The 27337-nt window shown below is 38.1% G+C and overlaps 1 protein-coding gene and 1 long non-coding RNA gene across 2 annotated transcripts in view; one reads left to right on the forward strand and one right to left on the reverse strand.

Annotated features, from left to right (window-relative positions):
- The window catches only part of NHSL3 (NHS like 3), a 25951-nt gene extending 15860 nt beyond the window's left edge, over positions 1-10091 (reverse strand). The window contains exon 1 of the mRNA XM_072418003.1: positions 9691-10091. Coding sequence (XP_072274104.1) covers positions 9691-9865 — 175 coding nt within the window. The 5' untranslated portion in view covers positions 9866-10091. The remainder of the gene's footprint in view (positions 1-9690) is intronic.
- LOC140335493 (uncharacterized) lies at positions 7807-24665 on the forward strand. Its single transcript, XR_011921717.1, has 2 exons — positions 7807-8921; positions 24492-24665. It is a non-coding gene; the product is annotated as an uncharacterized lncRNA (long non-coding RNA).
- Positions 24666-27337: the final 2672 nt, after the last annotated feature.

A 27337-nucleotide genomic window follows, 5' to 3' on the forward strand; every position in this document is an offset into this window, starting at 1 on the left:
CATCAGCCCAGGTAACCTTGTTCCATTGCTTTATGGTTATGCTCTGAAGCATATGTGCCCATTGTAGGGGCTTTTGGCAGTAGAGCCTCAGTATTGGTACTGACTCACTGCTTGGTAGGTATAAATATATATTAAATATAGTATGTAAATTTGCAAGCAGTTGGTATTTTTTTTATTGGACTGATTCAGCAAGCAAAGGACTGTCTTTGATGCTTATAATGGCCTGACACTGGAAGACTGTCATAATTCACAGCCAAATGAACTTTGGTATGGATATACACTTATAACTTGTGGTTTACTTTCACTTAGAAGAACAGCAATCTGAGGAGCTTGTCCAAACTTGTAAGTCAGATACAAGTAAGAACAATACATAGTAAAGCCACGTATAATTTTCCTATGTTTCTGTTACAAAAACTAGCTGTAAACTAACTCATTTAGAAACAGGTTCGGTGACTGCTGCCTAGTTTTTATGTAGAATTTAACTGCTTTTGGTACAAGCAAAATGGAAAAAAAAAACAAGCAGAGAGAAAAATGAAACACAGTCTTCAGTTACTATTTTTGCCCAATGCAGTAAACTTGTGTTTATTAAAAATACATACCACAAATTCCCAATAGCATATTTTGGAGGAATCAGACCCCCTTACGTTTCCAAACATTGCCCTGAGGTGCATGAATCATAATGATTTTGGGTCAGTATCAAAAATCCTTCCCACAACCTCTGCTTAAGCTGCAGGCAGCAGCAGAGGAGTTAAGGTTCACAACAGGATTTCAGGCGGCAGGGGCGTAACTTCAAATCATTAGGCCCCCAAACCCTTAAAACTTCAAGGCCTTGAAGCACAGAAACTTCTCCTGTCCCCTTCCCAAAACCAAGTGTGGTCATCACGAAAGACTTCCCTACAATGAACAAGTGCCACATTTTCCACCCCTTATAGTAAGTACACCCACTATTACAACCCTCCCCCCACCCAAACTAAAACTTCACTAGTTGCTTTGCAATCCTTGGTTAAAGCTGGGGCAACTTAAGCTGCATACACACCTGCAATTTTTCTCGTTGGAAAGGATCTTTCACGATCCTTTCCAACGAGAAAAGACTGCACGATGCATGAACGATGCTGTACATACAGCACCGTTCATGCTCTATGGAGAGGGGAGGGGGAGAGCGACGGAGCGGCACCCTGCTGCGCGCTCTCCCCTTCCCTTTCATTAGGATCGGTCGTCGTCCATCGTCCATGGATCCGCCAGGACGGTCGTCGGACGATGGACGACGACCGACTGTACACACGGCAGATTTTCGCCCGATAATTGGCCGATACCGATTATCGGGCGAGAAAAATTTGCCGTGTGTACGCAGCTTTACTTTTTCTCTGTCTGCCATGGTGTAGGTACTGTCTGTGTTTGTTCAAAGACTAGGAACAGTGGCTGCTTCCAAAGTAAAATCCCCAATGCTTTTCTTGCTGGAATCAGTTGAACTATCACACCTTTGGGGCCCATACTTTCTGACTGCTGGTACTTACCTCTGCCTTAAGGAAAAAAATCCTCCGCAAACTTTCTACTGTTATAATGTGAGATTGTAAGCTCTTCGGGGCAGGGTCCTCTCCTCCTGTATCACTGTCTGTATTAGTGTGTCATTTGCAATCCCTATTTAATGTACAGCGCTGCGTAATATGGTATCGCTATATAAATCCTGTTTATTAATAATAATAATAATAATAATAATAATAAATTAGAAGTCTAGAAGAGACTCAACAACCATGAACAGCCTACGGAACATATAAAGGTTCCCTCAGAAACCTACATGTCCTGAGTTCACAATAAAAAAAACAGTAATGCTTTATTGTGTGACCATAACCACGAGACACCCAGTAAGGACCTTACCACAGGGAAAGATTTTACTTTCTGAAAAGAAAAACGAATCTGAACCGAATTTGGTAGCAAATCAATCAAAAGGAACCAAACTTTTGATTTCTGATTGGTTGTGGATTGATTGGGCATGTTGGTAATTTTTGATTGAAAGTACACAAATTGTACTGTGTGTACAACTAATTTACAGTCAGATAGGCTGATCTGAAAGGCAGAATTTCATACACTTGTTTGCAGTTCTTGTTGTAGAAGCAATTCTGCTCAAAATGTTGTTTTGTTTGAGGGAAAGAAATAAATGATTGTGTTGCTCGATATACATTGCAGAAAATACAGTATTCATCAAAGCAGAAATATTTTTTAATTATAGGCAGGAAACAGGAAGACTGTAGTTTAAGCATTAAGATTTGGGACACCAGCCTTGGTAAAACAGGCTAAATGAGCACTTGGAAAGTTTGAGTCAAAATTCAGCTGTTACAAGACAAAGTTTGTGGAATTCACAAAACATTTATTTCTGCTTAGGAATGAGTATCTGTTTTGGATTTATGTCTGCCACACTGATGCTCATCGTTTTCTGAAAACATTGGAAGGGAATTGTGACTGTACAGTGATAAACTGATTTCATAAATGTAGTTTGTAAACAGGACTAGCTCAATCCCCTGGAACAATGAAATTTCAGAACAGGGTGTGCAAGCCTTTAAACATCATGAGAACAGATGATCAAGATTTCTAAATAAATACTCATTTCTGCTTTAAAATTGAAACTCAGGAAAACTAAATGCATATTGAAAGAAAAATTGTTTTGCACGCCAAATAATTGTTTTAGTTTGTGCAGACAGTTTTGTGATGTAGGTGTATTTGCTCAACAGCATAGCTAATCCCCTGAAACAGTTTGGTCAGTACAACCTGATGATTGGACAATGAAGGAGCCATTATAACAATGAGTAGGTAACTTTGGTCTTTACTTCTGGCTATTATGTTCACCATGACCAGCAGATGTGCACTCCAGTAGAGCGAGATTGTGGTAAACCTTATTCTTTTACTCCAAATGCTGCTGTACATTGGATCACATTAAGCTGATCACAAGACATTCAGGTACATACATCAGCTGCAGTCAAACATACATTTAAAATATATATAAAGCAAAACATTTTTTTTTCTTTTAGATAGATGTCAGTGAGCAATAAAAAACAGACCTAAGAAAAAGCCAAGGCTTTGGATACACTTTAATGATATAAGGGTGGATCCACACGGACGTTTTTAAAAACGCATGTAAACGTTCCTACCACGTTTTAAAGCTTGACTTTAAAAGGCTGGAAAACGTCTATGCCACATTTCTCACATTTTTACCGTGTTCAAATTTCAAGCGCTTATAAACATGGAAAAAAGAATCCATTGAAATTATTAGAAGCATTTACCCATGTTTTCTTTCGCTTTTCGGCATTTTCCCACCATAACCCAGCGGTTTAATTTTTTTTAAATGTTGCAATCATAAAGGTGCCTTAAGGAAACATCCTGGTGTAGATTATCCCATTGGAATGCATAGGAATTTCAAACAAGGGCTTTTAAAGCCTCATGTTAAACTGGGGAAAACGTCCATGTAGACTAAGCCTAAAATAAAAACAAAAGTGCTTTTTCTATTTGCGTTTTAGATCTACCTTTAGTTCAGTTGTAATCAGAATTGATGATTGCTACTCAGCCTGACCCCAGTTGCTTTAATCACTTGAACAATTTGGACTAGGTGGAGTTCAAGAGATTCATATTTTTGTTCCGTCCCTTTTGTTAGAACAACTGCGCTTGCTGCTTATTCCTTTAACATTGCAAATAGTGGTAGGGTTGCAGGCTGCACTGATTGTCAAAAGTTGGCAAGCTCCTGGCTTGAGTTGAAAACTGTGCACTTTTCCCACGTAATCACAATCAAGAATCAAACGTACCTCTGTCTGCACCTTACTGTTAGCGTGAGTGGTTTTCCTATGTTTTTCTCTCCAAACCACAACTGAGTCATGGTTAGAATAAAAAGAATCTGATGCAGGTAGCACATCAAACCAGTCATTCAGTACGTGCCCCTGACGTCTGCAGACTGTAACTATGATCCTTCATATCAGCCTGTGGCATTTATTGTCCACATCACCAACTGTTATGAAATGTGTGCTCTGCATGGTGTCTAAAGGAAGAGCTATTCATGATAATATTAAGGGAAGAGGACAGGTAAAATACACAAGTGCCATAAAGCTGATTGTACTGAAACAACAAAATTAAAAATAATGGTTAAAACAAAAATAATTTAAAAAGAGCTGGACTATCATTGAAGAACAACTTTTGAAGCATAGGTTACACTTTGTATTGGGGGGTATTATATATTTTTTATAAATTGGTATATTTGTGTCATATTCAATATGAGCCATCCTTTGGGAAGGTTGCATCCATTTCTACTTAAAAAGCTTATAAAGGGACCTACTTACATAACTATGCCAACCCCAAGACAAAAGTAGCCTCTAGCATTAGATGAATGTTTCCAAAACCCTTCAAAAGAAATGATGGATTTTTGCAGATAACTGCAGTGTAATATACATATTTAATTCAAATAACCATCTATTGTTAAAAGGATTTCCTAATGAAAATTTACTACAAAGCTGGGTATCTCAAAATGTACAGTGGATTAAAAATAAGGCAAACCTTGACTTTTCTGGTCAAAGGCAAGGTTGGACCCTCTTCCTCCCCTCCTTGTTGGTCTAATTATAAACAGGTAGCTTTTCTATCCAATCTGGACTATGTATTGAGACTGGCTGCTATGCACTAACAAACAATTAAACTGTATTCATTTGTATGAAAGTTAGGAGCAAACAATATAGTAAAATCAAGCAGAGACGCCTGCATGTCTTTTTTTATATCATTTAGTTACCTAGGAGCCACAAAACCCAGGATGCTCGGTCTCACCTCAACCCAAATCCTACAAAATTCCTTGTATTGCTGAAATTAAATAGTGATGGCATGTGTTTCATGACAACAGTTTTCTGATTTGCTTTGTTTCACCTAAAGTTGTAATTTTAAGCCTCAGTAACCACATACTATAGGTTTGTAAATTTATGGGCTATGCATTCAGGCACCAGGGCATAGATCTACCCTTATGGTTTTTAGACTAATAAAGTGCATATACCCATAGAGACATGTGAATGGTGCACATGAATGTGCAATGTATGTTTGCTGTGACCAGGCTATCACTAGCAGCCACGGATAGATGCTGTGAGCCCAATACAATGACACAAAGCTGATGATCAATGTGATTTGACAGCAATCACCTGACAAAGCAGTTTCCTTAGTACTCTGCTTTGTCATTAAATTAGCCTCTCTCTGCCTGTTTTTGTTTACAGGCAGAAAGGAAGATGGGCCATTGCAATGTTTTCTATCCACATTGTGGCTTCCTGAGAGAGAAAAAAGTATACCTAAAGCCAACCCAAGCCATTTATTCTTTAGTATTTAAAATATTAGAACAGGGTTATACAGCTTTGTTTTTCCATCAGAGGAATATACACTGTCAGTTTTATACCTGTGGCACACGGACAAGAAATAATGCAAATTATCAGGTAAGACAGGGAAGTGCAAAATGCATTTGGTAGCTTCATTTATTCCTATTTCAAAGATTGACTCACATTTCTTGCCCATATATTTTCCTACCTGGACAGAAATATATTCCAACAGTGCAGTTTTTTTCCTGATACCCAATATATTAAATACAACAACAGTGTCTCAGTCCTCATTCTAAATTCACATACAGTGAATGCAGCTAACTGTATGAACAGAGTGCAATATACTGAAAAGTGTGTTTTAGATTGTCCATATTATATAATTCTTTATATAAAGACCTACATAATAGCATACACTTTACAACTAAACTACAAGCAGATATGAAAACTGTTTTTATTCCAGTAACCTATTCATTACAAAAGAATTTGTCTTTTTGCAGCCTTCTGTTAATGGGCTGCACAGCGCCACTCACATTTTGTAAGAATGGAGCTGTGATTTGAGTGCTCTTTCCTTGCATAGTGCAGTCACTCTAACAGCAAAGCATCCCACAGGGTTGGTGTTATTGAAGTGTGAATGCTCTTTTACTGACTAATCACAGCCTGAGTACAGACCCTGAACCAGGATACATTGTTTAAAGTATACCTGTACTGAGAGAAACAATCAGGCTGTCATAGCTGACCTTCTACTGAAAGTGCTAATTATCTGGCCTCAGAATATTGAGTGAATCACTTGGAAAAAGTATGAAACAGGTAACGTCTGAAAAATGTCTAAACTCCTGTTTTACAAACTTGTTCTGGGTTACAAAAAAAATGTATGAAAACTATTGGAGCCTCAAAATCCAACTTTACAAACATGCCTATCTATCTAAATCTCTCTCTACTCCACTACTAATTAACCATCATTTCATACCCCCCAGCTACTGTATACTACTCATATCTAATACTCATTGTAAGTTGTATTGGGCAGGGTTCTCTTCCGCTCCTATCATTGTTTGAACTTGTCAAGTATGCAAGTTTATCATCTCCAGTTCCCATTTATTGTACCTCTCTTAGCCTGATGTATTAAAGCTCTCCAAGGCTGGAGAGGATACACTTTCATAAGTGAAGCTGGGTGATCAAGCAAACCTGGAATGGATCTGGTCCAGGATTGAAACATTTGCTAACAAATACCAAATGACTTTTAAGAAATCCATTCCTGATTTGGTGCACTGATAAAAGTGTGCCATCTCCAGTCTTGAAGAGCTTTAATAAATCAGGCCCATTGTGTAATAGTTTGGCAATTTAAAAAGCATTAACCATAACTGGATCAGCATGAAAAACAGGCAACTAGATTTTTTTGAAAGAGAAGTCAGCAATGAACTAAACATTTCCATATTTTTCCTTGGTATAGGTTTCCCATAACTGCAAAGTTGTCTGCGGCAAGGTCAAAGACTTGGCTATACCTACTGGTAAGCTTGCCTGGTTCACAAAGCTGGCTATACAAAATACATAATCCTTCAGCAGGTAAAACGTTTCAAAGATAGGTAATACAACCATGCATAGAAGTGTTTCCTTTAAGAAATTGTAAAACATTAACTTAAAAATCCACTGTGCCAATTGGGCTACTGACACAAAATATGAAAACTTCTGCATTACAGATGAAAAACAGACTACATACAACTGCAAATGTAATGCATGATATCACACAGATACACCCAGCATGTGTTACACAGCTCCGGGGAAAAAGGGTGTGTAACCTTCTCAGGAAGGAAAGTGTTCGTGTGTCATGTTAGACCATTTAGGAAATACGCAGGACAAGGAAAATCCCATATATTCACACTTAAGTGTTAGGGCACTTTGCTAGTATTAACATATACTGCATGTTAACTGTGCAGGGTGAAGTTCACATTATTTTACGTAAGTCTGAACAAGTACATAACACAGGTGTTTGCACAAGCATGTCCTGGACAGCAGTGATGTTTGTGTGTGTTGCTTCTGTGGTTGCTACCCCATGGGGCTGGGTATTTCGAGGGACTGTACAGCACCAGCTAGCCATAGATGTGAGATTCAGACAGATGCATTGATCTTCTGTCAAATAATTGAAGTATAAACTTGAACAATTACGTATCACAAATGTGCACGTGTACATATTAAGAGAATCCAGTATATTTCAATGATATAGTGAGAGAGGGGAAAAGCTGCTAACACCACTTATCTCAGATGTGAGCAGAGACCTAGACAGCTTTTCTAGCCTGTTAAATCACTTCTTCCTCCTAGGACTGCTTGCATAACAGCCAAAAAATGGAAAAAATCTTGTGATCTGACATGTATGTTCAACCTTGAGAAAACAATAGATATTATGCAGAGAAAGTCATTTTGTAATTTTGGGTTTTCCCCAGATAGCAGTCATTCAGAGTCTGTGTATAAGTCCTGCAACAAGGTAAAATACAGACAGGTTCTCGAATTGGTCATCTTCCGCCAAATCAGGGTTATGTTCTGTCTATTGGCAGCTATTGTGCTGATATACAAAATGTTACATAAGGACTATACAAGACATAGTTAATTGTAGATAATGTGTAGCATACAGTACTGATTACTGCTAACCCTAGGCACTCTGCATTGATTGCCTTGAAGCAGATAAATCTACGTAACAAGTGTAGCAAAGTCCAAGGGGGAGCAAAGGAATCCACTTTTCCTTCATTTCAGAACATTCTGTACACTCTAACACCACAAACACACTATTTCTATATATATGGCCCTGACTCAGCATAGAAAATATCAATCAAGGTCCCTTCTTCATTAAAGTGTATGTGAAAACAAAACTTTTTGGATAAAATGGAGAAGGGTTAGATCTTCTTATTACAGTCTGTGCTTCACCCCTTTATTTGTAGTGGCGAACACAAAGTGAGGGGAAATCCAAAATGTTGGTGTTTTTCACAAACATAATGTAAAGGGAGGAAAAATCTTCCAATGTGGATACTTATTTATTTTTAAAAAAAATGTTTTTTAATATTTTCCTGCATTTCTGGGACAAGAACAATTTTTCTAAACAATACAAATCAAACTGGCAGTGACTTTAACCCTTTCCTACTCTAGCCAAAAAAAAGTTTTGGTAAAACATTACATCTAACACACAAATGCCTCACTTAATGCAGCCAGGGACGGTTTGGGGGAAGGTGGGGGCAAACAGGGCAATTGCTCAAGGCTCCACCTTCTCTAGAGCCCTATTTAACAAATAGGCAGGTGGTGCAGGGAGCTGGAATGCTGTGAGTTTAGGGCCGCTGTGGGCCAATTTGTCCTTCCTTTAAACAGTCGTGTTTTTTGTATATGGTAAATCCTTTTGGTTATACATCCATGGATACCAGCAGGCAGAAGGACAAACATTCTAGAATCAGGGTCACAACTTTGCCCTGTCAGTGCCATCGGGAGCTATGTGTATTACTTTTTAAAGACACTATTAGTGCTTTGCAAATACTGAAAAACTGTGCAAAAGGCTACCGCACGCTGGCTTTGGGCATATCTACTCCGTCATGTCACAAATCACAGCAAGCCTGGACATAGGTAGGTAACCTACCTTTACACCACAATATTAAGTGTCTACTAATGATATACATACAACAAATACCTCATTACAACATCCATTGACCTTGAACTCATACACCTGCCTACCCGCCATGCTGATGGTTGTGTCAGTTCCTACAAAACACACAACTAATGTGACTTAATACACTTTAATACCCGATCACCATATGTGTGTTTGTTATCTGCTGATATTTATCTGCAAAGTCACACAGACTGAGCTGCTGGAGTCAGACATATTGCTTGTCATCTGATCTCCTCTATGTACTTTCCTGCTGGGGCTGCAAAAAAATTACATTCTCAGCTATGTATATATTAGATTCTAAAAAATGGTGGATTTATATCATAAAACATATTGATTGAGGAAGGGTGCACAGTGCTGTGTTTACATCTCAGGTAACACAATATTTTGTCATCTCTATGCCTGCATGGAAACTTTCAGGTTTGTGATTTCATCAGAAGACAATGAGGGAGAAGAGAATAAAAGTTTCCAAAGTGCAATGTTCTGTAAGTGTGCCCAGCATGCCAATACATAAGACCCAGCTCCCTTGCTTTGTGTACCGGGTGCAGGGGCCGATCATGGCCTGCTGGCACCCGTCAGTATGTAGAACACATCATCACCCCTGTATGTAGAACACATGTAGGTCCAGGCTTTCCGTTACAGCAGGTGGTGTGATTCCCCGGGCACCTCCATATGGCAGCATGCAATGGGCACACACACCTGCCTCTGGCACAGCCCAGCATTCCTCACCTTTGCTCTCCTGCTGCTTGGCCTCTGGCTTTTTCTTTTTGCGCCCCCGTAACCAGCTCAGCGCCCGCCTCAGGGTGCCACCTTTATGCTTCTTCTTCTTGGGCTCCAAAGCGCCCGAGTCTGGCACAGGGGGTAAAGGGTCATGGTCAGGGGGGAGGGCGGTTTGGGCAGACATGGCTCACTGGGCGGGGGGCATGGTGGTGGCACTGCCAGGCTACACAATGCGGGCGGCTCCCCTCCTGCAGCAGCGTGTTATCCTCCACGTGTCCCGGGCTGCGCCCTCATACCCTCGTGAGGTGGCACGATATGTCTCCGGTGCCCCCCAGTGTCCCGGGCTCTCTCTCCGGGACTCTCCCCGCCGTGTCTCTGCGGACTCCTCCTCCCACCCGCTTCCGCATTCCAGCCCCGGAGGCGGGGCCCGGCACACCTGGGACACCGGGGACACCAGGCTGGGACATGAGTGACAGGAGCGCGGGAGAGCCGTCCCCTCCTGTGAGGTGCCAGCCATCCTCCTGTCACCGAGGGGGCATCCATACCCAGCTAAGCGTCCATAAATCACATTGCTCTGATTCCAGAACGAGCCCTGTGGTATATATCCCCAGGCTGGGGCTGCACGGCACGCCAAGGGTTAATACTATGGGCACGGTAGGGTATTAACCCATTGCGTGCCCTCCGTGCGCCTCCCTCTGTAAACACGAGCCGTTGTCATAACATTGGGCTTGTCCTAAAAACGCTTCGAGCTACATGAGAGCCGGCCAGAAGAATAGAGCTATTGTCAGCAGGAGAGAGAGAGGATGGTCACAGAAATACACAGCCAGGGCACACAAACACTACATGGCATGGCTGCATCAAGGACTTATTACAGACAAGGGCTTGTAGAACATACAGAAAACATTATAAAGTGCCATCAATGTACTATCAATGCTACACCTGTAAGGGGCTCAGATATCTGGTGATTGTACATAATGCAATCATATAATCATCTGACATCTTTATTCCTATATAGATTCCTAAAAGTTTCCAATTCCATGCACTTCCTGCAACAATAACAAAGAGGTCCTACTAGTTTATATTATTATTAATATTATTAATAATAATAAAACAGTATTTATATAGCACCAACATATTACACAGCGCTGTACATTAAATAATGGATGCAAATGACAGATACAGCCAGTAAAACAGGAGGAGGAGAGAAACCTGCCCGAAAGAGCTTACAATCTAAGAGGTCGGGAAGTAGCATTTATAGGTTTTTTTCTATCTATACATACAGTGGATTTAAACCCATTTACTAAACATAGGATTACCAGGTTGGAGCCCAGTTCCAAGGCTGAATGAGTTTATTCACACTGGTTGTCATCCAACCCAGAAAACTATCAGCACTAATATGCAGTTATGAAAATAATCGCTGGTGATGCTGCCATAAAGGTCATTGTACATGTACTTTCTGATATAGGATGACAGTTGTCACTTGTGCTCCTACAGGTTACATGTTTCCCTGGCTGACAGCACAACTCATATTATAGGAGAGATCCACCATTGTGAGGAGTAGCCTGCAGCCAGTGATGAATTTGGTATTCAATAGGCAGCTAAAAAAGCATGAAAGTCATCAGCAGCACTGAAATAACAAAAAAAGGTACAAACGGTGTTCTATGAAATGTGTTTGCTACTCAATGCTTTAGAAACAAAATTTCCTTCTGTTAAGGTTTAGATCTCTTTTAATGTTTAACATTCCGGAGAATGCAGTAGGAGGAACAAGACTTTGCAGTACAAGACTTCCAGCAAAGCTGACCATTAGGAAACAGATTTTTTAAAAAAAGGATAACATTATCTGTCCTTTACTACCAAGTAATTAGGTTAAAAAAGGAATTATCATTCAACACAATTTCTATCCAAAGCTTTAGATGTTTTTTTGGGTATCATATCTGCACTATACACAGTAAATTAGGCCTAATGTGCCCTGATCAGCCTGGTATAAATAGTAAAGCTAAATGTACATAAATCAAATCTAGTGTGATCAGATTTGATCAACCTGGTATAAATGACAACCATCGAATAAAAATAATTGATCTTCTTACCACACACAACAATCAATTCATAATCAAACTGGAGAAGAGGTAAGTGTGTGTGCACATACTCCAAAATTCAAACTTTCAAAAACTCAATCAAGAACTTTCAAAAATCTGTCAGATACCTATGTGATCATCAGAATATATTCAACATGATCAGTGGAGTTTTTTCTTTTAATTCTTTGCTTTACATATTGCTTACTTTTGGTTGCTCAAATTCAGAATTTCAGAACCAAAGTATATTTGATTGTTTTGTGAAAAGTAAAATGGACCTGGACATAGCCAGCTTTCTAGTTGCAGATACTTGTTATTTATTTTCATTTTAGGGAGCTTCCCCATGTAAAAATACAGCCGTTTGATCTCCAAGCTAAGCTGATTTTCATCCTTTCTGCATAGCTTGGAATTTAAGCACTATGGTTTGAGCATTTCACTAAAGCTGGGGACTCACAGGGGGCAGCTGCCACACTGCTGTGTTACAAATGAGAGTTGGCACACAGAATCTCCTTCGTGGCATAAAAGAGTGCGCAGTCACTCAGAGTAAGTCGTTGTAATTGACATGACATCACCATCCCATATAAACAATCATTCTTTCCCTCAGTGGCCTGTTTCTGTAAACATGAAAAAGCAGGATTATTATGGACCATTCATCTATTATTTCCCCCGGCCATATGGAACCATCATTCTGCGCTGCTCTATAATTAAACTATTTTGCATATTTTATGGTTATAGTTATACATTCAGTACATGTTTATTTGCATTGCGGAGAAGCTGGCTTTGAGTTTATAAAATGAAACAAATGTTTAAAAAGAATGATGATGCCCAGTGTAGAGCAAATCTCTGCAGAATTCAAGCGCTATACCACTAGATATAGAAGCCAGGAAAGACATAAGCGTGTAAGGATTGTTTAAAACTCCATGTTTATTTATTTCTGTCCCTGTCTTGTTGGTAAGTTTCTTTTCTAAAGTGGATATGTGCTGTAAAAATGCAATTGGAATTGAATTCTATCAAAACTTTTTCATGCAGATGTTTGCCACCTGTACACAATTCAATTTAGTCCAAACTGTTGGTAGTCTTCTACATGTCAAACATGGGCACACTCCATCTAGTTCTTATATATTCTGTCCCATGTTTTCTGTTTTCTTTTTTAATTGATAAATCTTTTGTATGTGCAGACCAAATAACAAAGGAAACATGGGAGAAGACCTATCACCAAAAATGTAATGTTGGGTAACTGGACTGCGTGCATTCTTACAAAAAAAGAACTGTGATTTTTTTTATATAAAAATAATATATATAATGGCAAGAAAGATTGATAGGTAATCCCGTAGCCTCCTGGAAAATCTGTCACATATCCCTGAAGGCTGCAGGATTCTGCACAGGGTACTGAAGCACATGAACTTGTTCTGCGTATTCTAATGATCAGGTGTCACATCATCATTGGGAATCCACAAATGTAAACGACCAATCGACCAACTGTGCAAGTTCAAAAGTCATGTCCCATATCTAGTAATGTGAGCTCCCCAAGATTTAAAGTGTACATGAAAGTAGTGGCTGGAATGAGTCGCAGCACATCATGAGGGAGGGATCACACAATATAATATATCATACTGTAATACTTGCAATATTCATTGAAAAGATAATTGTACAGACCTATTTTTAAAAAAAAAAAACAATTTATAAAAAAAATGGTGTCATTTTGAGTATAGGTCTGGTTTAAAAATAAAATAAGGAAGTGAGAAGGAACCTCTTGAAAACGAGGGGACTCCATTAGACAGGTGTAACTGGAAAAGGTCCCCCTATTGAAAAATATACCCTTATAATTTGTTCTGGTAACAGTGACAATCTACATTACATGGCTATGCATGTGTTTATGTTAATAGTGATACCTATTAGATGTTGTGAAAAAGGGAGATGAGGTGCAAGCATAACATCTATAGTTGAATTATATCTTGTCTGTTTTAAATTGTGCATTTTTTTAAATTTTTGTTATGGGGCCTTTATTTTTTCCTTTGGTTTTCCTCTAAAATTTATTCTTAAGAAAAAGTAAAGTAAACACAATTCAATAGACTGCACTTAAAAGAAAAACTTTCCACATGACCTTTGCATTCAATGATTGTGACATTCCTGACAAACAATTACTGATAATTATCGGTATACTTAACAATTGTTAACATGGGGCAATCTCTATCAGATATGCATTGCCAGATCAGGTTTCAAGGATGGAGGACCTGCTTTTAAATAGGACATTCTTGTTTCACTAGACAACCCCTGGAAATATTGGTTCACATACCAGTCTGACAACATGCCCTTGAACCTGTGATAGATGGGACATACCATCATATATGACTTTGATGGAATATAGATTTAGATATGTGGCCTCTGTTAAACACAAGGTGGAAGTAAGCTGTAAAGGAGAACAAAAGACAGTTATGTAAGTCTAGTTATACATAACAAATCTTTCTTACACGTGATCAAACAAAGTCAAGCCAAGCATGGTTCACCACAGCTACACAATGTATAAAAAGTGACTTGACTGAGTAGTCAGTCACACCAATCTTAAGTAAGTCTTTTTTATTTCAGAGAAAAGGAAATGTTACTTTCACAACAGGTCTTACTAAGTTACTTACAAGATTTGGTCACCTGTTTGGCTAAGTTCAGATAGATGGGAAGGTTGCTGTGTAGTTACCACTTTCCCACACCCATGAAATATGCCCATGGTTGAGATCACACAGGAATTGTCTCACCCACAGCTGTCCATATTAATATTATTATTATTTTTATTATTATTAATAATATTATTAAACAGGATTTATATAGCGCCAACATATTATGCATCGCTGTACATTAAATAGGGGTTGCAAATGACAGACGAATACAAACAGTGAAACAGGAGGAGAGGAACCTGCCCTGAGGAGCTTACAATCTAGGAGGTAGGGGAAGTAACACATGATAGGAGGGGGTACAGTATGAATGGAGGCAGTTGGATTTAGTATGGATTTAGTATCACTTGTCAAATGTTGAAATGCTGGTTTATTAAGCAGCACAGCAGTTGGAGCTGCTGAGTGGCTAACAATATGCCAACCGCTGGGAACCACACTGGAAACAATTTGTTCCCATTGCCCATATGAACTTAGTGCTATGATCCTATGGCTCAGTACATGGCTGTATATACTAATACAAATGGTATGACAATTCAGCTACTGCTAGCAAGTGCAACAATTAAACTATATTGTAACAAACACAGCCAAGAACATTATCATATGGCACAAAGATTTTCTAACATGTTTGAATATGTGCCACGGTTATTTAATCATTCCTTTCTTTTCTGTAGTGAAAAAGGCAATAAAAGTTTTTATCATGTTTTCCAAATCCTTCTTTTGGCCAAATGAGACTGCAGCAAGTCTTGGCAGTGCACTTGGCATTTCAGAATAGGCACATTGTAATATTTCTCAGGAGTCAGCATTCTCACTGAGATATGTACCTGTTTATGGGTAAAGAGATAAGTAGGCCATTGGACCGAAATTACAGGGGCTGAACTTTTTGGCAATCACTGAGCAACTATTAATACCAGAGATTATTTCCCTCTGACAGTTTTTAATCTTGGTTTTAATCTTTTCTAATCTATGGTTTTCCTGTCAGAGAGACATGCATAGATTTCTATTTAATGTTAGAATTGTTATATATAGGCTCAAATGTTTTATAGAATAGAGTAGACAAAACTGAACAGCTTGGGACCAGCAACAACAGGAAAAGGCACTTCACGTGGGGGCCTTTGTTCACATCATATAGATAAGGGTCACAAGTATTCTTACTTGTATCTTGGTGTGCTTGTATATTTCCTCCAGATATGTGCAGTAGTCCAGTGTAAAACTTTGTCTCTGTGCTTTCTATTACATACCAGTCACTGCCACTGTCCCTTGCAATTTTACCTACCTTTCATTTCCCGGAAAGTTGGTTCTGTTTTCCACTCTCTGCCATGCCAAGTAGTGAGAGGGCCATTCGCATCCTCACAATGCAGGACTGATGCTTCTCCATTGTACCTGATGACATCAGAATCCCTGCAACTGACAGAGTGCAAAACAGAAAAGATTTTGGGGGGTCCCTGGAGAAAAAGAAACCTGCTACAAAGAAAGACATGAAAAAGTGATTTTTTTTCTAGTACTAGATATGCAAAAACATTTAACCATTGTACCCTTGCAATAGGGGTGTCCTATTGCAAGCGTAGTTTTGACATATTGCCATACATTTACTTTCTTATTTTTTCAATGTGATGAATTACTACTTTCTGTGTATCTTTGTGGTATAAACCCAATGTCACACCTTAAGCTACGTACACATGTCAGATATGTGTACAGTGGTCCCCCAACATTGTTAATCAATATGCCAATAAATAACCTGATCAGTAAACAGGACTATTTTCTCAAGACAAAGTGGCCTAGTCCCCGGTTCAATCTACATATTTCTCCAAAAACATTTTCAGGCTGGCTGTTACATACTGTTGTGTCTCTTTTTGCAGCCTGTAGCTTCATGTGTAATATGATATTGAAAAAAAACAATACTTATGTGCAGCAACCCATAATCCTTTATTTTTCATTAGTCTGTATAGTGGAACTTGCTTATTCGCTGATTGCTTATTCGTTGATGTGGCATACTTCACTTTGTACTTGTCTCACCTTATTAAATAAACCTATAATTGCCAATTACTGATAGATCACTGTCCATGTAGTACTAGATGATAGATTACATAACCAATTCAATCCCCTGCTTGTCTACACCCTTCATTTGCCAACAATCATCAGATGAATGTAAAAAAAACAGATATATGCCAGAAAACTAAAAGTTTATCACAAATGTATGTTACAATCATTAAAACAACAAAAAGAAAAATTTAAATATAAAAATAGGATCATATTAGAAGATAAAAGCTATCAGCGCTTTGATTCTATCTTGTTCCTAAGTATGGCTTAATAATGCTTTTGTTTGGTAATTACAATTCACACAAAAGCCTGACTCATTCTATAAGGTCTGTAGTATTTCCCCTGGTGCAAGGGTTAAATATGCTGAATGTGCCAAAAAGCAGCATCCAGGATAAAGATGGAAGATCTCTAGAGAGTGATGCTGAGCATGGTATTGATTGCTGGAGTAGTGAAATGAGAGCTCTTATTCCGCATTATGGATGCAGTAATCATTATAAGTGCTGGGGGTAGGGTAGAAACAAAAGAGTGTACATTTTAGAAGAATATAATTCTATTCTGTATATCTAAATAAACAAATAATATGTACCAATATATATATATTAATACTAGAGTACCATTACTTGAACTGCCTTGTATTCATTTGATCAGCATTCAGTGACATTTCATTACAGATTTTGTAGCTATATGCTGCAAAAGTAGCCTGGGAAAGGGAATACAATTACAGCATCAAACGAATAAAAAGGGAATTAGCTACTGGCCACTCTTTAGACCATAACATTAGTGTACGGGTTCCAAATATCTATAAACTGGCTTTATTAGTGCCACTGGTCAAACAAAAGATAAGAAATAATATGGCATAACATTTGGAAGCTTCAAATCTGGGTGCCTTGGATGCCTTGTGATAAGTAAAGCCCCAAGTCTGAGGTACTGTAGATACTAACTAAACATACTAACTATTCAACTTACCCCTACATTGGTCTGACATCACCACTTGTAACACTAATAGTACAATTTTATTTACAGAGGTAGATAGGATTGCTGGGAGTGACAATAATTGATGGTGTACAATTGTTGTCTGTCATGTTTACTTTCATGTTTGATAGTTGGTTTGTTTATGTGATATGTGAAAAACTTCAATAAAAATATGATAACCAACGAAAATGGTATTCTGCTAAAAATCTGATGTATTGTCCTAAAGCTCATCAGTAATAATTATTTACCACAAAACTTGAAAAATAGCTGAACAATGTTTTTGCAAATTACAATTAATTTCTTTGACTCCTCGGCCACTATCATAATTTGTTTTCGTAAACAGATATTTAGTGGCTTGGCTCATCCTGGACATGAGTAGCAAGCTCCTTTTGGACAGCATGTTAGCAACTATCACTTAAATGTATCTTCTTATAGACCGAAGGGAGAAGGGTTAGACTGTCTTTCGGGTTTTTATTGCTGTCTGTGTTCCCACTGGGGAGAAATCACCTATTTGCCCTGCTGACCATTGTCACCCAGAAAGAAATTTAAATCCCAAATTTTTAGAAAAATATGAAAATTGATAAAGAGAAATCTTTCAAAAAGGGGTAGATATAACTACTACATACAAAATGTGAACAACATACAAAAGTGCAACACGAACCTTAAACAACAACAGAAGTACAATAACAGCTTTTAATTCAGTACATTGCAATAAAGAAGAAATTGTGATTCTACCTAATTGTCATTTATAGGTTCAATAATACTAAACAGTCAATTTACATATTCTCAACATGATATTTTATCTGGGTTCATACAAAAGTTGAATAAAAGCAAAATATGCTTTTTTTTTTCATGCGCTGTGTCCTAAACACCAACAGCAAGTGATAGTTTTAAAAAAACAGAGGTTTAAAGAGAAAGTCAGTTGCATTTTTTTCATTTCTACTTCTGTCTGTTTTATTATAAATACTAGCAAAATGTGCCTGATACAAAACAGGCAAGGTCAAGGAAATTGAAAACAATACTGAAGGATCTTGGCAGGCAGAAGGTGAAAAGAATGGAGAATAAACCAATGTGCTGGATATACACAAGAGATCTACAGAGAATGACATTATGCAGTATATGCAGAACAGGATAGCAGAGGTTAAGGTAGAGGACAGGAGGTGAATGAGAATAGTGCAGAGTGTGTGACATAGGGCCATATGTGCAGGAGAGAAGTGCATAGGTATGCCAGCAGGCAGAGTGTGCAGAAAAAAAGCTGAGAATAACCTGGTGGGGTGCTTAGGAAAGGAGTATGATGTGTATTTCCGGTGATAATATGTGCAGAAGGTATGACAAATGTCAGTATGTGCAGCTAAAGCTTCCTATTGTGTGCTACTTCCCCCACCTTTTAGATTGTAAGTTCTTCGGGGCAAGGTCCTCTACTCCTCTTGTATCATTGTTTGTATGTGTCTGTCATTTGCAACCCCTGTTTAATGTACAACGCTGCTTAAAATGTTGGCACTATATAAATAGTGTTTAATATTACCATTAAAAAAAAAATAGCTGAGGTAAAGCTACCTGGCAGGATGTACAGAAGAGAAGTGCAGAGAAAAAAGACACCAGGCAGTATGTACATGAAGAATGTGAAGAGAATAGAAGCAGGATGTATGAGTAGGAAAAAAGGATAAAATGTGCACTTTATGCAGTAGAGAAGTGTTGAAGGTATTACAGTAGTAGAATAAACCAGAGAGCAGAAGTGCCTACTTCTTAGTAAAAAAATGTTATTACCACAGTAAAATGTCATTCATGTCAATAGCCATCCTTTATCCATACAACTTTATTCTGAATAAATGAAAATGAGAAGCCTATTGTCAGCTTGCCAACATGGCTATAAATCAGTCAACAGATTGTGCTTTGCCATAGTGAAAAATGTCCGCAGGTGGCAATGTAAACATTCCTTTCATTGCCACAAAGAGAGTAAGCATTGCTCACCTCCTCCTGGGAACCCTATTTGCCTGGTTTTATTTGAAGTCTTCGGAGACACATTTTTGGGACACATAATAATCATGCAGTTTCTAAATGTAAGACAGAATGAATAGATCTCATTCTATACATTTCTTTTGGCACTGTGTTATACTCAAGGTATAGGTTTACCCTAACGCCCAGAAATGTAGTATTTTGAGAATGGGAGTATAGCCTGCATAACTCCTCAGTACAGGCTTCTTTTATAGAAGTGACAACAATTGTAATGTTAGTTATTGGGAACTACTAATATATACTGTATATGGATATATTATATCCTGCACCCAGATGGCATTGGGCAAAGATTTTTGGCTTCCCTCAGCCTATGCAGGACTAAAAAAGACAGCTTTGGCTGAAGTCATACTTAAAGGGATTGTGATTTGTGTACAATAATTTGCTTTGTTACAAAAATTGTTCAGAAATTGATGTTCATCCTTATATTAATGTTAGATATTTATGTCTATATAAACCCATTTAAATTCCAATATGTTTCATTTGTATTTTTCATTAAACTGATTCTTGTTTATCCTGCCCTGAAGGTCCTTGTTTAAACCCTTCCTGTTATAGGCTTCCAAGGCCCTGTTCCTGCCATCCAGTTCTGTTCTAGCATTGTCACCCTGTCCCACAGGCTTCTGATGGAGACTAAGAGAGACTGTTTCACCACAGTGAACCAGGTAGTACATTCTGGAATCAATGGGAAGGTATCAATGGGTGGGTGGGGAATTTCGTTTTTTACAAGATACCCTTTCATTTTAGCCTAAATAGACAAAATTACAGGATTTAAAAGAGCTTTTCAAGGGGAACTGTGTTATATAATTACTTGAATGGCTTCAGTTTATGTGCTGAGAATTTTTTTGATGAATTGCTCCACAGTACCTGCAACTACAGAGGTCCGCAAGGACCTGCATTAAAGCTCATTTACTACTTGTTAAAAATATGTGAAATTTAGAATCTCTGAAGCTAGGCAATGAGTTCTTGTTAAGGCGCATGCCTCAAAGATGTAATATGTGACTTTTATTGCATATATTCGTTTATTTTTACTTTAATTACAATTTATCTATTTGTTTCAAAATGAAGAAGCTAATTACACTTGCTGAATGTCTGTATACAGTGCTACCTATTTGTGGAGAGGGAGCGGCTGTGTTGTAATGTTTACATTAAGTAATGATTTGTTGATGACACAAGATTGAAACAAGGTAGTGACTCTCTGTGTCATTGTCGAAGATCATCCTTTTGTCCCTTGCCCATGTCTTATGTAAGACACAGGATAGTTAAGAACAGAATGAAGGGTATGGTATTTAAGGTACATATCAAGTCTGGGCAAAGATTCCTGTATACAGTACTTGGAGACTTTTCTGAAAATGAGACCCAATTCATAAAAGGAGTGCATAGGCCAGATAACCACAGCAACCAAAGTTCATCTTTCAGGGATCCAACATTGTTAATTACAATCCAACGAATTACTATAGGCTACTAAATGCTACAAAATATATGCAGTTTGTTTTGTTTTATTAAACATCTATAGGCTAATCTACATGAATGATTTTAATCTCCTGCAGTGCCATGTTCTCTTATTGATAGCAAAATCTGTCATCTTTGTACTGGAAATAAAATGATTGTCAGAGAGATTTTTTTTCTGTAGCCTGGGGTTTAAGTGGGTAATGTAATTTAGTCCTTTAAGTTTTGGTATACCCAAACGTTTTTTTAATGGATTGGTGCAAAACTGCATTGGGATTAAATGACAATAAAAGCTGTGAAGAGTTACATGCAGGACCTAAATATTAAGTGCTAGTAGAAGCATTTAGAGACACCTAAATAACAGTTACCATCTGTTATCTGTTAACCATCAAGGTTAGATATAACAAATGTTATATAAATAACAACTTGAGAAATAATATGCAGGCTGTTTTAGTTTTCCATGAATGCTTTTAGTCTATGCATCAATATTTCGCCTCTCTTTGCAAAGTATACATGCATGCCAGATTGTACAGCTTTTATTGGAAATGTACAGTAATTCTTGTAGTAATCCCGTACTATGTCATGTATCTCCCATTAACTATTCACACAAAAATCAGAGCACCCCTGCCTTTTTTTAAATCATGATTGTAGGACGCACCCAAGCTCCAGGCCTCCCGCCAGATATGGTTATATTTATCCTGTGAGATCACAGATCATTAACCCCTTTCTAACCTCGCTGCTAGATCAGAATGAGATCACATGTAGGAGCTGCACATAGAATTGGATAATGTATTCCTTGGGGAAAAAGGCTCTAAATACACATAATACATTTTAAGAGCTGTAGAGGAACCCTTGCCCCAGACTTTTCATGACACAGAGTCCCTGATTGATCTCTAGGCAATAAGTAACCATCCGCTTTGCCAGGTCACTGCTCAGGGTGAGGTTTTCTCCTCCTATTTTCCTTTAGACCTTGCTCTTTGCAGTCAATATTTAACAGCACAGAAGTCTTTCAGCAAAATCCCATTAGTGCCAGTACTGGAAAGAAGTACATCTGGTTTACAATCATTACAGCTATGGTTAATATATTCATTGACCTATTTCAGCTCGAAATGCATGTGACACACTTGCTGTATTGTGTCAGTATATTTTGGAGAAATCACATTCTATACAAGTGAAAGTCTGCAAATACTTCTGTAGCAGGAATGTGAACTAATGTTATCCCACTTATATTGCCCCCTTTAGCACAAGACAGGCAGGTTGGAGCAGGTGCTGAATATTTGGTACAGCTGTTCCTTCCAGCATCTGCTGGAACACATTACAAAGCCACCTAAGTGACCTAAATGTCCCCCAACGTTAGCTTACAATTTCAGGAGTCAGGAATTGAAAGTTTTTCATCAAGTAACTTTCTAGACATTATGAGAGTGAATCGTGGAAGAATGATTCAGATAATGAGTACACACCTCCAGCAATTCATTCCTTCAAACATGTCTGTGCAAAGGACAATCCCAGCTAGCTTTGGGCCACACCAACTGATAACAGCCTGGATTGGAGATGTGGAAAGCAGTTTGAATAAAGTGCACGCTGCAACTAAGTTTAGCATATTATAATATATTTTATTACAATACCTGCCAGTAAAAGGCTATATACTTTTTTTTGTTTGCCCGGGGGTAATGTCTGGGTGGTCTGTGTTTATAAACCAATTGCAATTACTGGTTAGTATGGGGAAAAAAGCAGTGGTTGCAAACAATGGTCATCTAGAATTGTTATCCTGAATGTCAGTAACTTATTCAGAACAAGCTGAATAAATGAACTTTCATCATTTTAGGACAGGTTTTGATCTTTTCACCCATATAGCAGTTCAAAGAAGATGGCATGACTTCATCATCAATTTTTCTTTTGCTTCAGTTCTTTGCTTGCGGGTAGTGGGAGCACACACAAATGACACGACCTAAATTTGATATCAGCTTAAGTGTTTATTGCATTCTATTTAAAGTGTCTTAAAATGTAATATGTTAAAAGATGGTTTATATGTACTAGTGATATCAAATAAACACCATATCCTAAAAAGGTATAAACAGAATCTGTTAGTTGATGGTTTATTTAATTCAATGACATTACCTAAACAACTATATGTACAACTTCATTTTAAGTAGAACAGGGAATGCTTTGAACCTCTGTTAAGATTTTATTGCTTTCTGTCACCATTGGGGGCATTTTCCTGTATCAGGAGAGGAAGTGATGAGAAATTTCTCCAAGAGGGCATACACAAAAAAATATGGTTCTGGTATAGTAATGAAACTTAGACATTCTGTAAATGTATTTAGCACTGTCTGTGACCCTTTCATGTTTAACTCTTCCCCATGCTGTCTAAAATGAAAGAAAAGGCTTTAAAGTGGAATGAAAGTCTGTTTAATATTATGCACTGGCAGCCAGGCTTTTTTGACTATGAAGACAAAGCTTTTTCTCTGTATCTGTCAGCATTTTTATACTATAGTGTACACTTAGTGAGCCTGATTTATTAAAGCTCTTCAATGCTGGATAGTATACACTTTCATTAGTGAAACTGGGTGATCCAGCAAACCTGGAATGGATCTGGTCCAGGATTTAAAACATTTGCTAACAAATAGTAAATGACGTTTATGAAATCTATTCCAGGTTTGCTGGATCACCCAGTTTCTATGCTGAAAGTGTATCATCTCCAGCCTTGGAGAGCTTTAACAAATTAGGCCAAGTGTACCTTCTTAGTACAAAGACGTAATAACTCCAGTGGGAGTTTTGTCGTTTTGACATGGCCAATGAACTTGGCTGAAGATGCTGAACTTAGGGAAGATACCAGAGGACACTGTGGGCATTGCAGCTCTGAAATGGGGTGCTTTGACAGGTAATTCTGCCACCAAGTGCAAATATTCTCTGCTTATTTGCATGTTACAGAAAAACCCTTGGTGACAGCAGCAAAGTTTAATTCTGTTCTATTCCAATATTGTAAAAGGGGATTGACTGAAAGTAAACTTAATGGTGAAGTTTTTATAGCAACCAATCATAATTCATGTTTGATATTTAGATGTAAGTTGAGCCAAAACCCATTTGAATACAGTGCAGAAAAATTAGAACCCCAATTTTATTATATATATTTCTTGCCATTAACCCCTTGGAATTTTTGTCCCATACTTTCTACCTTGTTGACAACAGTTTTACAGGACAGCAAGTAAGGAAACATCTGCAACAGTGACACAGAAATAGAGTTTTGTGCAGTGTTCTAGCATTTGTTTTGACTAAACACACACTTGAAATTCTAAACAACGAGAATGACATTCAGAAACCTCATGTAGAAACCAAACTTGTTGGTTTCTACATGAGGAAATGCATACTTTGCAAGCATAATCTCCATTGACTTTAGTCTAGAAGTATAGCACTGTAGCACTATGCACATATGCTGAAAATGTATATATATATTATATAGTCAATGTTGTCATCATAGGCACATGATAATAATAATTCCTTGTCATACAGACTCAGATGTCTTTATCACTGCTTATGTCATTTAAATATAACAATATTTCAAGGAATTATATATGAGGCAATATGTTATCTGTGTTATTTGCAGAGATACAGTCCAGTCCAGTAGGCATGCTTGCAAAGAAAAAGGAGTTGGCTGCTAATCACATGAGCGATGGAGGGACTTCCGGCTCGTATCAGCCAGTACTTCTGATTTATCTACAACTGTCAATGATCAGTAAGACAAAATTAAATAAAACATAAACACAAATTGTGAATATTATATTATGGCGTGGTTCTTTCTTCCTCTGTTACCTACAGTACTAGACTCGCTGAAAACAGGTAACTGGAGCAGGAACATAAAAAAGGCAAATATTATATTTCTCATTTCTCCAAAAATTTGTTATCAATCAGGAGATCACATAATGTTGGAATTTTGGTTAGGTGCATTGGAGGTAATGGGGAAGGCGAGGTAGTTTTGTTGATTTTAGGGTGCAATGGCTTTTACAAAGCTCCTGATGTTTTTGGATCAAATACACAAACAAGGGTAAAACACACATAGTAAATAAACCCTATTAAAGAAAAGCAAATTTCAGCTAAGCAGTTCAAAGAATGAGAATAACCACTCTTGTTAATATAGTGCAGGACTGTCCTTCAGAGAGCAATAGTTTTATTTATTATTATTTACCTATTCTCTCCTGTCTAAGCTCAGTGCTAATAATACACACAATAAACATATACTAAAGAAAAACAAAGCTTGGTTTATTGAGTTTTACACTATTATGTGTATAGAAGGCCAGACTGTCTGATTTATCTACCCTAATCTCAGGCAAGAAACAAGCCAATCTTAATGGGGCCCTTCAAGTTGAAACTGGGCAAATATAGTGAAAGGGGGAGAATACAACTAAATAACAGCATACAACCAAAGTGGGCGTTTGAGGGGGGAATTATGAAATTATCCATAGTTCTAATGGCCCCTGGGATCTTCTCCCTACCTCCTAAAACATCCCCTGCACCTGAAGAGTTTCGCTGTCGGCAGTTCTCACATGTTATCCAGACATTCAGTCATAGCAAAAGAGCAAAAACCAGAAACACAAGGCTTCTGGAACTGACGGGAATGGAGGTGGTGATTATTTGTATATAGGGTCTGAATTGGGACCTACCTGGGAGAAAGCGATTAGCAGGGTCCACCAGAAGACATAGATCTCCCGGCATTTTTTTGTAAGGCAGCAAAAACCCACGGGAGGGTACACAAAATAAACAAAGTGGGGTATGACTGGGGCCCACCAGAGTTTTTTCATTCCTTAAGTGGACCAGTCTGACCCTGGTGCAGTGTACATATTTGTGTATGTTTTGTTTGTAATGTGTTTATGTTTATGTATGTTATGCAGTGCTGTGAGGGAATGTTTTTGCAGGGAAATTTTTACTCTTACTGACTGTCCCAGGACCATTTTTACTAATGCAGGGCATTTTCTTTTTCTGGTGGACACAGGGACATTTATTACCGCCACTGACCACTGATCCATGGATAAATTTATTCTCCCAGTGACTACTGACCCAGGGGCATTCCCAATAACCTCCCTTGCGGTATTCCCGAGTGTGGCTCGGGGTTAATTTTCAGTACCAAAAGCAGTAATCCCAAGCCACACTCGGGTTGGAATTTTAAATGGAATTGGAAAGCTTACCTAGTCCTCACGTGCCTGCGGCTTCCTCCAGCAATGCCAGCCCGGCATTTGCGTCCCCTGAAGATGCCTGCCTGGCATCTGCGTCCCGGGCGTGTGAATGTTGGGAACGCTAGGCCAGAGGACGCAGATGCCGGGGGGGGGGGGGGGGGGGGGGCGTGCGGCTGGGATCGGGACCAGGCGGGAAATTTAAAATATTAAGTATTTTTAAATGTCAAATGTACTGCTTTGACCTTTAAAAATACTTATATAATCAGACCACCACTTTGTAAACTTTGTAAGTACATTTATGTGTGTAATGCAGTGTTCTGTGTGTATTTTAGTGCATGAATGTTTCTCACTCTGTTATAGGAGCATTTTTATTTTATTTATTTATTTTTTTGCAACGCAGGGCATTTATTTTTTGCACTGTCTCAGGGATATGCTTTACTCCAACTGACACAGGGAAATTTACTTTCACCACTGATGCAGGAACAGTTATTACTCCCATTGTCCACTGACATAAGGTTGTCATAGTTTACTCATGCAGGAACAGTCCCTTTTCACCTTCTGTACATAAAAAATAGATCTTACGGTTGCATGCAATTTCCAGAGTCACAGACACTGTAGCACTAAATGACCAACCAATGTGGTAATGTTAAGTAATTATTAATGTTTTACCGATAACCTGTTTAATTCTTTAGTGACTGCTCAACTGGAAAGTAAGGGAAGCTATTATTGTAGACTTTGGTAGTGAAACTGAGTATGTAGCCCTAATTGTTCTTTACTGTTAAAACAAATATTTGAATAGTGTAAGCTTGCTAACCTTTAAAGAACTACAAATGACAGGAAGCTCCACCACTGGTGAATAGTAAGCTAATTCTGGCCAGATAGCAGACACAGGCTTTTTTTTAGCTTTAGTAAAGTCAGTGTATTTACACCCAGTTTAGATGTTTGCAATAGTTGAGTTCTCATGTGATATGATCTTGTGAATGTATAATGAGAAGCATGGAAATCCTATGAAAATCTGACAAGATAACAGCCAACAGCGCAGAGCTCAGCTGTCTGGCCCACACCCATTAATCTCTCAGTTCTATTTCAACTTTTTTCTTGTTACAGTATACACATCAGTGACAATACAACATATTGCATATTGTATATTTTATTTGGTTCTTTTCTCTCTCTCTCTCTCTCTCTCTCTCTCTCTCTCTCTCTCTCTATATATATATATATATATATATATAGAGAGAGAGAGAGAGAGAGAGAGAGAGAGAGATTTTTATATATATATATA

Source organism: Pyxicephalus adspersus, chromosome 1 (genome assembly GCF_032062135.1).
Source record: "Pyxicephalus adspersus chromosome 1, UCB_Pads_2.0, whole genome shotgun sequence".
Classification (NCBI taxonomy): Eukaryota; Metazoa; Chordata; class Amphibia; order Anura; family Pyxicephalidae; genus Pyxicephalus; species Pyxicephalus adspersus.